Below are 15,841 nucleotides of genomic sequence, written 5' to 3'. Positions count from 1 at the left end.
AAGTGGCCGAAAATAGCACACAATGAGCACAATAATACGAACAAATTTTTTCTTCATTTTTTCATTTTAGCGCCGCTAACTTGATTGAGCTGTTATTTATTGCTCTGTGAAAGTCTGGCAATACGCCTGAAAAAGTAATAAATATTACAAATTCGTATTCATTATCTACTTACCAATACGCTAAAATGCTCAAATGGGCTACAAAATTTTCTCTCTGATTTGGAGGCATACGAAAGAGTCCTTATATATGACCAGTTTTTCTAGGGTACTTAAGTTAGTTCCCCGGACAATGCGGAGGGCTATGTGACTCGTGATGCATACTGTCCGCATTATGTAAAATCGCCTATCTAAACATTAGGAGATATCACGGCCCCACCTGGTCTTCACTACTCCAATGCGTATCCGCCCGATTCTTCAGCATATATGTGAATTCTCCGTATGGAGTGTCTGTCTGTTTTACATAAGTCGACCCTGCCATTATTGAATCGACCATAAAGTTGAACCATAACCCCTTTGGATACCTCGTTCACCCTAGCTCTCGCGAATAAAAATTCATCTAAATGTATTCATTCTTATGTATATATATAGCCCACGTATTTCAGCCTTAAAACTATGATGGCTTCTTTAGACGGCCTCGTCTTGAAAATGGTCTGTGTGACTAGCGAACACTTATACGTGCCTCTCTAATAAGAAGTCGTGCACAAGAGGACTACATTGCCCCTAAATCACCCTTCCGTTGAGCCTTTATAGCTATTTTACCTGCACTTGTTTAACTTGCATCAATTTCGAAAAAAAACCCAATTATGTATATACCCTCAGGTTCAACTCAATGGACAAAAAAAAAGTGTTTCAGTGAAACACTTCTTGGTTTGCGCCTCCACCAAGGGAGGACTTAGATATTGATCTTCCTGAAAGATGCTTTCGACCTGCAGCCTAGCTACAAGTTGATTGCATGCTCGTTTCAAATTTTTTGCTGCGGTGTGTGGGGGGTCATTGTGGTTTATGGATCGTTTATTCGCCAGTAAATCGAAAATTATTGATGGTATCCATTTTTGTGTTAATAGCATACAAATTCCCAAAAGAGTTTTTGGGAGTGATGCTGTAGTGACAGTCCTTAGCCAGAAATGCACCTGAGTCGTTCCAGTCACGTAGACCTGACTGTCGTGGGAACGTGATGCGGTCCATTGTGTGCGCCCTTGCCCGAGTGATCGTCTGCTATGAGATTTAACAGATGTTTCATCCCTCTTCTGGGCAACTTTTTATAGCTCTAAATTAATTAATTTGCTCCTAGATCTTCAAAGAAAAATAAATTAATAAATTTATTTTTTCCTTTTTGCCGCGTCAATTTGAACGACGATGAAAAAGCAATGACTTCCCAGCCAGCAGAAAAACGTGCGACAGTGCGGTCTCGTACAATTCTCCGTATCCGGAAACAAACGGAAAACGACTAAAATTTTCATGCGTTTTCATATCCGGCAAACATTGCAAACGTTCGAAAAAGATGACGTTATTTGAAAGCAATAAACGTATTTTATTTGTTCAAGCTAAATATTTGAAAGCATGCTTACGTAGTCGGCAGTGGCTGAGCGTGCAGTGAGGGACGTGCTAGTATTTGTTCGCTTCTAGAAAGCGTCGTTTTCGAATTCCGTTAGGCGCTTCTTTATTTTTTTCGAACCATGAAAAAGTAGCTTTGAAGTGCAGACAGAAAGCGTATTGAACGAAAACTTCATCGAGAAAAATTTCAGAATAACGGCCAAAAACGTATCCGTTTCAAAACAATTTTCGCGTTTTGTCTGTATATGGGCATTCTATACCAAACCGGAAGGGTTCACACTTAATGTGTTTGATTTGTTTCAAATTTTTATGCCTGATTCATAAACATAAATAATAAATAAATATGAAATTTGAGCTTGATTAATATAATTTTAAAAACTATACAACACAAAAACAAAAGCAAATCGATTTAATAGTTTTCCAAATATCCCGGGAACGGTACGAGGAAACAATTTGAAAAAAATCACACATACACACATCAAAGTTTTCTATGGAAGGAAATATTAAAAAAAAAAAATTTCTTGAAAAAGTTTTTACAAACACATTTTTTGAAAAAAAAAATAGGTTTTGAAAATATGCGATCTCAAAAAAATTTAAAAAAATCACAATGGTAGCTCTTAGTATTGCGCATATTTAAGTATAGTATTGTCACAATAATTTCAGTTATTATATTTTTTTTACACCGAAGTTGAGTAAAATGAGTACATTACAAATTTTTTTAATTTTTTTTAAGCCGTTTTTTAATTATGAATTTTTTTTTTTTAAGTATGCAGTTTTGTAGACCATAAAATTTTAGTTTAATAAAGTGCAAGTTTGAAGTTGCAGTTGCGTTGATTTTTGATATTTTATATGCACTTTTTTCTTACAGAAGAAAATGCGCAAAACCGCTTAAAACTTGCACTAAAATTTAAGGGGCTACAAAATTGCATACTAAAAAAAAATTTAAAAAATTTTTAAATTTATAATGGTCTCATCTTACTCAACTTCGGTGTAAAAAAATTCATAACTCAAATTATTGTAGAGTGCACACCATAATACTATACTTAAATATTGCGCAATACTCAGAGCTACCATTGTGATTTTTTTTAATTTCTTTTGAGATGGCATATTTTCAAAAACAATTTTTTTATCAAAAAATATGTGTGTGAAAAATAGTTCAAGAAAAAATTTTGAATATTTTTTTTCATAGAGAATTTTGATGTGTGTATGTGTGCTTTTTTAATTTTTTGCTCGCCCCTTTCTCGAGATATTTGGAAATCGATTTATTTTTGGTTTTGTGCTGTAAAGTTTTTAAACATGTATTAATCAAGCTGAAATTTCATATTTATTTATTATTTATGTTTATGCATCAACCCAAAAAATTTGAAACAAATCAAACACATGAAGTGTGAACCACGTCCGTTTTAAGATGGAACGCTCCATATCGAACAGTATTACTCATACCACATGGTGCCCCGTCTATGCATATTCAGCTTTCTTTTGCGCTTAATTTCAAGTGTTGCAAACAAAAAACTCATTAACATAATCTAGTTTAAATATGTACGCGTAATCGAAAGTCAACACAAAATTATTTTACGTCCACATTCGTTACAGTGATGATGGATGAGCCACGCTTCGCACAACCAATACCAAATGTAACCGTTGCTGTCGGTCGAGATGCCAATTTGCCATGCGTAGTCGAGCACTTAGGGGGATACAAGGTAATAAAGAACTACTTTAATTAAATTGAAATAATCTATCATTTCGGCATGTCGCCTAACTAGGTCGCCTGGATCCACATCGATCGCCAAATGATACTCACAATTCACAGACATGTCATATCTCGCATACCACGCTACAGCATCACCTATGATAATGCCAATACATGGCTGCTGCATGTAAATCAGGCGCATCAAGATGATCGTGGCTATTATATGTGCCAAGTAAATACGAATCCAATGATTAGCCAAGTGGGCTATTTGCAGGTTGTGGGTAAGTTGAATGCAAAAGGAAAGGCTTACTAAGCAATTTAACTAACTAATCACTGAACTTTCCATTTCTAGTACCACCGAACATACTCGACATCGAGAGCACTCCTTCCTCAGTGGCGGTGCGTGAAAATCAAAATATCAATATGACTTGCCGCGCTGATGGCTTTCCAACGCCGAAAATAATTTGGCGGCGCGAGGATGGTGAAGAAATTGCCGTCGAAAAGAAGAAGAAAGGTATGCATGTGCCCAATTGCCTTGAATAGGAGTAATTTAAACCTACATAAAAATGTACTGGCTATATTTAACTTTTCCTTTTTTATTTGTATCTTTTCCTTTACAGTTTTAGTTTACGATGGCGAAGTGTTGCCATTGACGAAAGTAAGCCGCAATGAAATGGGTGCTTACCTCTGTATAGCCACCAACGGTGTACCGCCATCAGTGTCAAAGCGAATTATTTTGGATGTTGAATGTGAGTACATTCTGAAGTGTCAGGAATTTTTTTTTACATACAATAGGCGACAAATGAAATTGTGCACCCTGTTATTATATAATATACACAATTATGTTCCTGAAAAATTTTTCGCATTAATTATTTTTATGAAAATATATTTCATTCTATACAAAATTAACAAAAATGTTAGAATATGTAGTTTTGTAGCCCATTCAATTTTAGTCAGTACAAAAGAAAAAAATCTCAAAAATTAACGCGATTTTTTAGTCGGTTGAAACTTGCACTTCATTGGACTAAAATTGAATGCGCTACAAAACTGCACACTCGAAAATTTTCTAGATATTCTGAATAAAAAGTAGAAAATGTAGATGCAATTTTTTTGAATTTTTGTGAATTTTATTTGAAGTGTGAATTTTGATTTATATGGTTTATATTATAGAACGAACTATATTTTCATAAATAACGCGGTTCAACCAAAATTTGGTCTTATTTTATCTGAAAGACGGGGTCGAACTCATCTTATAGATTTTTTGTTGCCGATTTGAAGTGCATTTGTAAAATTTTTCTAGCACGTCCAGTTTTTGAGAAAAAACTGTTAAAGTGTCGAAAAATGGCAAATTTCAAAAAATATTTAAAAATATAGCTTGGACGTAGTTTTTCCGAAGAAAAGAACCCGTTTTTGAGATAACATAAAAATTTTGTTGAACCGTGTTATTAATGCAAAAAAAATTTCATGAAAATAAATGTAAATTGTATTAGGTCAAGGTGTAAACTTTCATTTGTCACCTAGTGTACATACATACATACATAAGTACATAATCTGCAACTGGATATATGTATGTACATTAGTGTGCATCATCTGCTATAAAATAAGTCGCTACTGTTTTACTGGCCGAATTATAAAATGTATTACAATTTGAGACTTCCAGCAAAATATTTCGAAAAAATATTGAGATTTACCTGAGCTGAACCTATTTCAAAACATCTCCAAAAATCTCATTATTTTGATCCTCCTGATAGAACTTTAGCTTAAACTATTTTATCATCTGGGGTGATGTTTTAGAAAAAATATTTACATACATTTTTTTATTCATAAAAAGTTAGATTTTTGGAACTATTTCAAAGTAGGTACAGCTCACGAAAATCTTAATATTTTTCAGAAATATTTTGGCGAGTCTTAAATTCTATTTTATGTATATACATTTATAATTCCGGTGGAAAGTAAGTAACTTTTTTGGTGAGGCACCCTAATGAGAGTCACTAAAATTTATATTTATATTATTACATTCGCTTTACTCCCAAAGTTTCGCCTATGATTTGGGTACCCAATCAACTCGTCGGCGCGCCAGCTGGTACAGATGTCACAATTGACTGTCACACGGAGGCACATCCTAAGTAAGTTTTCAGCCTTTTTAAATTGTTTAGAAGTAGCACACATATACTTGACTATTCTGAGACAAGTTAAGTTTCAGTTTACTATTTTAGCTATGTATGTATGTATGTAGATGTGTTTGACCTTTATCTGAAACAAATTCTAACTGAAAATGTGTATTTATTTTTAAGGAAATATATATTTATTTTCTGATCTCTACTTTTATACAGTTTTTATTTATATTTGCTCAAATAATTTCCGTAAGTTAGCTAAGTTATTCACTTACATAGATATGTATGTACTTATTTAAAATTTTTGGTGCTAACGTAATTTTATGCGAATAGATTCCCATATTACTCTTATTTTATTTTCTCACATATCTACATATATAAAGCATTTGTATGTCTTTTGTGTAAGTTAGTCCAGAATTAAGTTATTTTGAATTTCAGAAAATTTCCAGTCTTCAGCCTGACCGTCAAGAAAAGCTGCTACTGACAGCTTTGCCAAAACTAACGCACATAAGTATGTAGTATGTACTATAGTTATATGCCCAAGCGTGTGTAAAGATTGTATGGAAGTTGTAAAAAAGATTAATTCATACAGATGACAAAAATATATGTGTGTTTGTAACTACATAGTAGATATATATAAAATATTTCTATACATATGCAATTACTTACAATTTCATTAGCTAAGACATACTTAGGCTTTTGTTTATTAATTTCAATATAAATATTTAAGTTATCGATAGGATTTTACACGTATACCTACATACATCTGTGCATGTAAAGTTTAATTGTATAGTCTAAAATAAGAAAACATTGTTTTTATGTCTGTCATTCACAGAGCCATCATTTATTGGGTATATAATTCGGTGATGGTCCTGCCGAGCAAAAAATATAAAACTGATTACACAGAAAATTCCTATCGGTAAGTTCATATTTACCTATAATAGAATGAGCAAAGTTTTAAGTACGCTTGCCTAGTATACATACATACATATGTACGAATAAGCAAATCAGAATAAAAATAATGAAACAAAATTTATTTTTGGTTAAATTATACGTTGTTAAAAAAAAAACGAAAATTGCTCGCACTTTTTAAGTGGCCTAGTACAGTTCGTAGAGCTGACCATTTTCGCATGACTTCCGGTTATTTCTTAAACAATTTTAATTTTTGAAGTCATAGGGCTGGTCGAATAATTCACAAAAATGGGTTTAAATTTTTGTAGCACCCTGAAATTATCGAGTTATTTAAAAAAAAAAATCATTTTACATGACTTCCCGCACTAAAAAATTTTTAGCACGGCTATTTTTCAACCAATTTTAAGTTCTTATATGGCTTTGGATAGCAAAATATTTATACTATTTAAATAGAATTAGATAGAAATGGATTGAAAAATATTTATACTATTTGCTTAACATTGCAAATATGTGGAAAAGTTTTGGAATAAATTTTGAAATTTAACACAACTTTTATTATTTTTTCTATTCCTACAACACTTTTTGCCAAAATTTCAAAAATAGATAGACTCTTTTAATCATTACTTCGAGAAGAATATTTAATTGTTAGTATAATTGCTAGTAAAACTAGATACCACTCATTAAAAGAAAAAAAAAGTTATGAAGTTATGCTATTTTATTTTAAAGAGACAATTTCAAGTTATTCTGGGTGAAGTACACAGCCCTCCAAAAAAATTGTCATTTACTTTTGACAGGAATACCCTACCCCCATATATTTTTAATACGAATCTGAAGTCGTTTTGTTCTATAACGGCAGGATTTGTTCCCAACCCCAAAAAACGAGGCGGATGTTATGTGACAGGCGCGTCTTTTGAGGTTAGCAAAAAATCCTGACGAGGTGAAGCAGAACGGTCTTCAGATTCGTGTCCCGCGAATCAAAATAAGCAAGAGATATCCGAACCCCGACACTTTTTTGCGGGTGTGCGGCTATTTACAGCTGTCGTAGTCCCCAAAACACCCGTGTATCCGAGCCTGGTCCTCTTGGAAAATCAATAAATTTGGACATAAAAACATATGTATCTTGACCTTCAGCGGTGATAATAATAATGCATTTTACTTGTGGCCTTATGGAATATAAGCAGTAATTATGGTTTCATGTTGGTTAGTACCGCAGTTAATGGTTTGAAAGTTTAAGGGCCCGTTGTTCAATGTGTGATTAGCACAAATCGGAGGTAGAAGCTCCGGTTCAATTCAACCACTGCTTTATCGATCAAATGTTATATGCATGATGTCGAAATCGTCGATAATGATATTTAACTGGGAGGTAGTGATAACCAGACTTTGAACAACTGGCCCTAATAGTGTTTTCTTTTCTCGAAATTATGTTGCATTTATTCTGCCCTGCGTCAGGCCTGTCAAGTTTCCGTGTTGTTTTTTCTCAGCATCTTCACATGCATATTGCGTGCTCGCTCTTTATAAAAAAAGGTGAAATTTTTTGCGAGCAAAGAAAACGCCATAAGTTCTGTTTCACTTGCACTTCTTACGTTTTATGTACTAAAATATTCAATGTACAATCCACCCAATCTGCTTAGATTTATTTAGAAAATATTTAATGCCAATTTATACAATATACGCAACCAAACAACTGAAAATAACAATAACCTATGACTTCTTCAGTGCTCATATGAAATTGACAATAAGAAATTTACAATATGGCGACTTTGGCAACTACCGATGCATATCCAAGAATTCACTTGGCGAAACGGAAGGTTCCATACGCGTCTACGGTAAGTGAAATAAAAATACTCGTAAACAGTATTGTATATATGTACAAAGGAGAATATACATATGTATGCACTTATACGCCGCACACGACCTTCAAAATGACACAACTAAAAATTTGGCATTTTTGAAATTATTTATGCACTATGCGTGTACATCCACAGAGAGCTTTTATTTACCTTGCAGCAAAAGCTGGAGCAAATTTTTGCTATAATTCTTTCAAAAAATTTTAGGTAAAGGGTACTTGCCCATATAATTAGCAATTAGCATGTGCTATGAAATAGGTTTTCGTATTTTCTGTCGAACGTGTAATTTTGAGTTGTGTCACCTTTGAAGATCGGGTGCGATATGTATGTATGAATGATTAAGTACTTTTGTGTATGCATGCATCCATTGCAAGCAATGAAACTCTGGAAGAAAGGAATGGGAAAGGAAAACGTTTAGAACTAAAATATAATACAGTAGAAATGCAAACATAGTAAAGAAAATTCCGGAATATCTTACCATAAACGTATATATGTACATACATACTAGCGTGGGCCGAATTTTTTTTAGAATTTTTGTTGGTAATAGCAAAAATATGGTTCATTATGCTCTAAAGAAAATCTGTGTGAAATATGAAAAATTTTGGTCAATATCCTAGACTCGCTCAAGTCCATCAAAGTTTAAGAACTAAAAAATGTTTTTCTTAGCTTACTTTGATTCTCTACAAAAAGGTCCATATACCAATTTATGTTGAACTAATACTTTCGAATATTATTGCAATTTAGTAAAAAGATATATATTAATTAATTTATTTATTGATTTTTATTTTTTCAGCATATTGTACTTTGTTGGACTTGGGCGAGCCTAGGATGTTGACCAAAAATTCCAAATTTCACACAGATTTTTTTTTAAAGCGTAATGAACCATTTTTTGCTATTACCAATCAAAATTCTAAAAAAGCGGATTTTCGACCCACGGTAATGAAATGAAATGAAACTATTTTCTTTACATGCCACTGTTTTTGGCTGTAGCGATTTTTAGAAAATATGTAGGTACTTACTTATGTCCATTTTTTCAATATTGCTTTTTTTTCATTTTCTTCTTGCGATTCACGTTTACTATTTTTATATCCACTCGTTTTCGGACAATTTCGTTGTCGATACTTGTATGTGTACCTATAACGTACATTTTTATTTGATAGCCACAAATTACAGTGTCGCTTTTGTGCTCATACCTTCTTATACTTATATGTACTTGTGTGTATTTTTACTACATGCGTAGGGTTATGCAGTTTTCTACATTCATTTTTGTCTGTGAGCTTGCGCTCTATATTTAGATTATTATTTTTTTAAATCAAACAATACCGCAATTTTATTTTTTTTTTGTATATAAAAGTTTAGTAGAGCTTTTAAGTTCTAAAATTTCCTATCTGCATTGCATTCTCAAACATTTTTATAATCTTATAGGTTTACTTCATTTTAAAAATCCAATTTTACGTTTTATAATCCTTCATACAGCTGAAATAGTAGGAACCTAAGGTGGTGTTTGTGCTTATCGCATGGATTGAAATCAGACAAGTAGTAGTTAAGGCCCTTACAAGTAGCGCGACCTGCGGATTTCTTTGATTTAAGAGGTCGTTAGACTGACTATGGTCTACTTGTAGACAGAAAGATTTTGGCTGAAATATCTCAGACTAAACGCACATCTATCTGGAAACAATTCTGCAAAGCTTTCATGTTTTGTCGGCTTTCGGGTTTCTTGTAATACGAAAGTGATCTAAAATCGAGTATATGAACTTGATATCGAAGTAGTCTGATGCGTTAGGAAGAAAATATTGGCATTCTCTGAATGTTTTTGAGCTAATACGTCCGTTTTTTTTATATATTATAACTATTAGGGAGCAAAAGGTACTACCAACTACTTTCCAATGGATCTCTTTATAAGTTCATTGTGCCTAGGTTCCAGAGCTTTTAGCCTACCGTTAATCTCAAGAGTTGTGGTATTCTGAAATGCCTCTTAGAACTAACGCAGCTATTTCCACTCTATCCTGTTTGAGAACAAAGTTCAGTTATGCGATCACAAGTCAATAGAGAGCATCTAAGAGCTTCCCCTAAATACAAGAATGGCCAAAAATCGGACGGTTCGTCCTTTTCAATGTCTTCAGAAATTCTTTGAAAGCATCGACTCAAAGTAGATTATCACACTAACCGCTCTGCCCTGAACAGATGCCCTATTCCACTCTGTCGTGAAGGTTCTGTCTGAAAGCATGGAAAAGGCTGAGATGGTCAAATGTGACGCCCAAATAATTTAGCGACTAAGATGGGAAGGAATTTGAATACTCAAATAGTTTTTGCGAAAACCAGATCGTACGAGTTCGAAACTTTATAATAAAGTGTCAGACTGTTACTGCGACCCTTCGTTTGCTTTTATTTACTTATCCTAATGAATATATGTAGCCCTTAAAAGTAACCCCAATATTTATTTCCGCTAATAACTTCGAAAATAATATTTTTTTCAGAGATTCCACTACCATCTACGCCCTCAAAACAAGTCACACATACAACCATCGAAACAAGGGAAAGTGAGTACATAAGAAATAATCAATCTACAAAATTTAGATTAAGTTTTGTTTAAACAAAAAGGTGCATTTTATCTATAGCTTTCGTATGATTTTAGGTGTTTTTTTAAACAAGTTTATATTAGCAATAACTTGACCGCTCCTCCATTTCCTCTTTCCTTCTAAATTATTTCCACTAGATAATATAATACCCACACGAAATGATTCAACGAATGCACTACAAAAAGACATTCATTCGATGAAAGCAGATCTGCTGGGTGCTGGTGCATCGTCGGCTTCTTCATCGCACTCTGCCACAATTTCCATGTCTGCGGGAAATGGCAATGGTATGTCTGCGCTGGGAGGGGCGAGTATAAATGCAGTCGATCGCAAAGGTACGCTGGCTATTGGCAAAAGTATGTATTATACCGAACAACCCCCGAAGCAATTGGATGGCTCTGCAGGTGAGTGTTGTTATAAAAACAAGTAAATATTTAATTTTTGGAAGGAATATATAGATATGTACACATTTTTAAAAATAACTAGCAAAAAATTAAGTCATTATAAAAAAAAGCTTTTTTATTTATACATATCGTAATTTTTAAAATTATAGATTTTCACCAAAAATTTATCATTATTTTTGGTTACAAATTTTAGGTTTATGCTAAGCACTTTAGTAGATCATTTAAAAAAAAAATCTTTTGCTAATATCCCAGAAATTTATTAAATGAAAAACTACATAACTTCCTCAAAATTTGTTTGAAAAAATATTAACTCAAAATATTATTAAAATGAAATAAAATATTAAAAATATTTATTATGCATATCCTTTCGTTTCTCTCATTTCTTTTTTCCCCTTTTGCTTATCAAATACTATGCAGCTGACAGATTACACAAGTCTCCAAGTATTTTTTATTTGTGCAGATTTGCACTAATTTTTTTACTACTGAGAAATCACTCATAAAACTACGTGGATTTGTATAAATAAAAATTAAATAAATATTTAGTAATTAAAACTCAATAATAATATAAAACAGTTTATGGGTTATGATTTCACTGTATATCGCAAGACTTAAGTTTTACGGATAATATAATTTTAACGAAAATCAAAGCCACGTTTTCCAAAAAAAAAAAATATATGTATGTGTTTATGTATATTCAAGTATGGATTGCTGTGCATTTAGTTGAGCGTATTGAAAGATATTTCGAGTAAACGGAAAATGACGTTAAATAAAAACTAATATTCAATAGTTCCTTAAAAAACGTTTTACTTTTTAGTACTTTATACACTTTGTTAGTTTGGAATTTTATTTTGTATATATGGATTTGGTGGATAGTTTCATTTAGTTTGAGAAATGCCAGCCAAAAACACAGAAAATGCCTCTATTGTCAATACCCTGTGGCACAAAGACATTCACTTATTACCTACATTATTAGATTTTTACCTTGATCGAACCGACTTATAGTCGCAGTTCTTTCCCTTTCAGCTTGCTAAAAAATTTTGCCACCGCTCTCCTCAACTTCTTCAAAAATAACTTCTTTATCCCTCCATTGGTTTCTGTAAAATCTGTACCGATAAATTTCTTTAACCTTAATGAGTGATGCACAGGTTCAGAGTTGGCCAAATTTATCAGACCGCTCATATTTGGAGGGTACCGCTCCAGAAAGGGCATCCACTGAGGTCGATTTCAATTTTAAAATTCATCTTTAAAATGCAACCTTTTCTTACACACAAAAATAAAATCCAAAGTTTAGCGTACCATGCTTCTTATACCTGAAAAAATATATCGACCTACCTTAGACTGGAAGGTCTTGGACAGCTTTCGTTCAGGAATCCGAGGTCCCTAGAGGAACCCACTTTTAGAATAGCACGGATCATAGTTTTGCTAACCATGCGGAAAATCGGCCTACGTATAGAGAGAAGGTAGCGTGGGCTGTCTGGCCTTTAGATGGGTTTAAAGCAGAAAGATTGCAACAAGCCTTTTCGTAAGATGCTAAAATAGAGGTGAGGATATGTTCATACTGAAGTCAGGGAAGTTAAATCATTCACGGAAAAATGACATCAGGCCGAGAAGTATTACATAGTTCGCCCCAAAAACTTTTGCACGGCTAGTTGACCTGCATTCATATGATGGGCATAACACAGCATGCATACCGTAAAGGCTCAGTTTGTCTAGACTTAATTTACGTAACATAACCTAATATATAGGCCAACGCAATCTGTTTTTGATCAGTAATTTCGGTACGTCGCCTATAGGCGGTAAGGTGACCATCAGCTGAAAGGGGAAATACCAAAACAAATATTTTATTATTTTAGCTTTGATTAGTTATCGCCGGAACTTCCTTCAGCACTAAGAGCCACAGGTAGGATAGTTCAAACCTTTGGGGTGTGTCGTTGATGATTCTCCTTCTCACAGATCTTGTGCACCACCTTTCGTTTGCCGAACGACTGTATTGGCCTCGAAGAAGAGATCTAAGCTATACAGAAGCCGTCTAACTTTTAGCTGCGTATCATGGTTCCAGACGGGGATGTTACTATTTTTGTCTATAGTCAAGCAGAAGAACTTCTAAAGCTTATCATGGAACACTGTTTGCTATTGCAACAATGCTCCAAGGATGGAAGATGCCAATAAGTACTACCTGTTAAAAAAACTCTCTGCAGAAGCTGCCGTACTGAAAATGAGGAAGAATCTATTCACCAATTTTTTTGTCGGCGTCCGAGCCTACAATCGAGGCGTCTCAACCACTGGGTTTGGCGGAAATCTTCTTCTTCTTCTTTGGCGCTGTAACCACCGAAGCGATTTTGGCCGAGTTTAACAAAGCACGCCAGTCGTTTCTCTTCTGTGCCAACTGACGCCAATTGGTCAAGTGTACCCAAGTCCTACTCCACTTGGTCTTTCCATCGAAGTGGGGGCCCTTCTCTGGCTCTGCGCGTTTCGAGTTGAATACTTTCAGAGCTGGAGCTCGGCGTCCATTCGAACTACAATTCCGATTCAGCACAGCCGATTTATTTTAATTCGTTGCACAACGTCTATGTCGTTGTAAAGCTCATACAGCTCATCATTCCATCGCCTCCGATACTCGCCGTTGCCAACGCGTAAAGTCCCGTAAATCTTCCACAAAATCTTTCTCTCGAATAGTCCATTGGTCACAGTGGACAACTAATTATATCTCCGGGTGAAAGTATGGAACATTAGTTTGTTTTTTTAATTTTTAAATTTTCAAAACCATTTAAATGTTTTTTGATTATCCTTTCCACGCCAGTTTTCGTTTTTTCTCAATCTACGCCGATGGCAACGCAATACTTTATTTGCTCAGTTTCTTTGGAAAATATTTCGTAAATCAAATTCGCTTTGTCAAATAGGTATATTTTATGTATGTATATGTAATAAGAATATTATATAAATATATCTAAACCTTGTAAAAAGATGATAAAAAGCATAAATGTTAAAAACATATAAATATATATAAGTAGTATAAGCAAGGCTTACTCGTATTAAATGTATAGCTTAGGCATAACTAATTAATACGAAGTTATAATCGCGTAACTGCCTATACTCGTACAAGTCTTGTCTAATTACAATATATTGAAAATGAATAAATAAAATAAAATGCATAGGGATATTGTATGTACCTATCCATACATGATTATCTGTGCCGTTGAATCTAAGTAGCCTAAGTCGGCATAGCATATTTCCCTTTAAAGCAACATTTCATTGGGTTCCCAAACAATATTTTTTTAGTAGTAGCTTAATAAAAATAAAAATAAAAAATTTCAAGGAAAAGTGATAATTTTTTAATTCAATGTCAAATCTTCTAAAGTCACTTAAGCTACTTTAATTGAACGGTACAGGTATATAGTATACTCATATCTAAATGTTCATTCATACGTACGCAAATATACGAACGTATTGAGCAACGCAGATTCATTTGAATCAGGGAACGTAACAGTTACAACTTTTATTAAAAAAATCACTATTTAACACATTTTTTTTTAATTTTATTTAAGTACTCCTTAAATAACGGTTATTTCTGACTTTTGGTGTATAAATCTAAAATAACAATTTTTTTTTTGATTTTTATCTAAATAATCTGCAAATAACAGTTTAAATTATATGTCTTTCATAACGGTTACCGAAGACTTATTTATAAGTCATAAAAAAAAAAATCAGTCACTGACCTTTATTTTTTAAATCATACTTATTAAAGTCATTTGTATAGGTCATAGTAAGCTGTCTCCCAACACCTTCTTAACTGCGAAAAGTGTTGAGTTTTATATGAATGATTTAAAAAGTAAAAGTCGGTGACTGATTTAAAAGAAAAAGTCACTGACTGATTTTTATTGATGACTTTTATAAATAATAGTCTTAAATAACTGTTATCTAAGACATATAATATAAAAATCATAAATAATTCTAATTTTTTTTTAATTTTGCATAAAAACGCAAATAAAAATTTATTTTAAAATTTGAGTCTAGGTGAAAAAAAAATCGATGGGTATGTATCACTTAGTTTTAGAACATTTCCTTCATAGTGAAATTTTCCATGAGAGTTTTCATCAATAACTGTTATGTTCGGTCCCTGATTTGAATATTATGTAGTTTGGAAAGTTCTTTTCAATTGAGCTTTAAAAAAAATTAATATGTATTTTTATAAAAATTTGTATAACTACTAGGGTGTTCGATTATTCGACTTTTTTCCAAAACCGGTTTTCGAGTTATTCGAAAAATTACAATTGAAAAAAAAAACCGGTTGCCTATTTTGAAATTAAGAGAAAACCGGCTTTATTTTACATAGTTTTCATACAGTGAAAATGATTAATGTTGGTTTGAAGTCATGACCGAATACATACTACATAAATTCTATTGCTTTTATTGAGAAAAGAGCAAAGTAAAATAAGTTCAAAATTTTTTTAGATCAAACGTAACAAGAATCAAAATCAGTCTTGTAGATATAAAAAATAACGGTGGAAACCGGTTTGAAAAAACCACTCTAATTATTACAATTGACTCAAACCCAAAATGCCGGAAAAATTGTGGGAAGAGAAAAGGCATATGCAAAAATCTGTAGAGTTTTCTCAACCAACTTTGGTTTGTCAAGAGCGGACTCTGCTTTTCAATTGGCTACTGAGCCCCAGGTAGCACCTGTTGGCAAGAGTTATTCTTCGATTGATACCCAAGCTGGCGCTCTTGCTGGCATTTATGATGG

General features: G+C 33.2%; 1 protein-coding gene across 1 annotated transcript in view; it reads left to right on the top strand.

Moving 5' to 3' along the window:
• The window catches only part of LOC118746334 (lachesin-like), a 12,890-nt gene extending 1,038 nt beyond the window's left edge, over positions 1-11,852 (top strand). The window contains exons 2-11 of the mRNA XM_036480188.1: positions 3,148-3,254; positions 3,318-3,525; positions 3,597-3,758; positions 3,865-3,993; positions 5,280-5,370; positions 6,194-6,277; positions 7,987-8,096; positions 10,595-10,657; positions 10,834-11,097; positions 11,515-11,852. Coding sequence (XP_036336081.1) covers positions 3,148-3,254; positions 3,318-3,525; positions 3,597-3,758; positions 3,865-3,993; positions 5,280-5,370; positions 6,194-6,277; positions 7,987-8,096; positions 10,595-10,657; positions 10,834-11,097; positions 11,515-11,597 — 1,301 coding nt within the window. The 3' untranslated portion in view covers positions 11,598-11,852. The remainder of the gene's footprint in view (positions 1-3,147; positions 3,255-3,317; positions 3,526-3,596; positions 3,759-3,864; positions 3,994-5,279; positions 5,371-6,193; positions 6,278-7,986; positions 8,097-10,594; positions 10,658-10,833; positions 11,098-11,514) is intronic.
• Positions 11,853-15,841: the final 3,989 nt, after the last annotated feature.

This window comes from Rhagoletis pomonella, unplaced genomic scaffold, assembly GCF_013731165.1.
Source record: "Rhagoletis pomonella isolate Grant_MI unplaced genomic scaffold, Rhpom_1.0 Rhpom_scaffold_00010, whole genome shotgun sequence".
In the NCBI taxonomy this organism is placed as follows: domain Eukaryota; kingdom Metazoa; phylum Arthropoda; class Insecta; order Diptera; family Tephritidae; genus Rhagoletis; species Rhagoletis pomonella.
The sequence above is the reverse complement of the archived record's forward strand: the minus strand, read 5'-3'. Positions and strand labels throughout refer to the sequence as shown.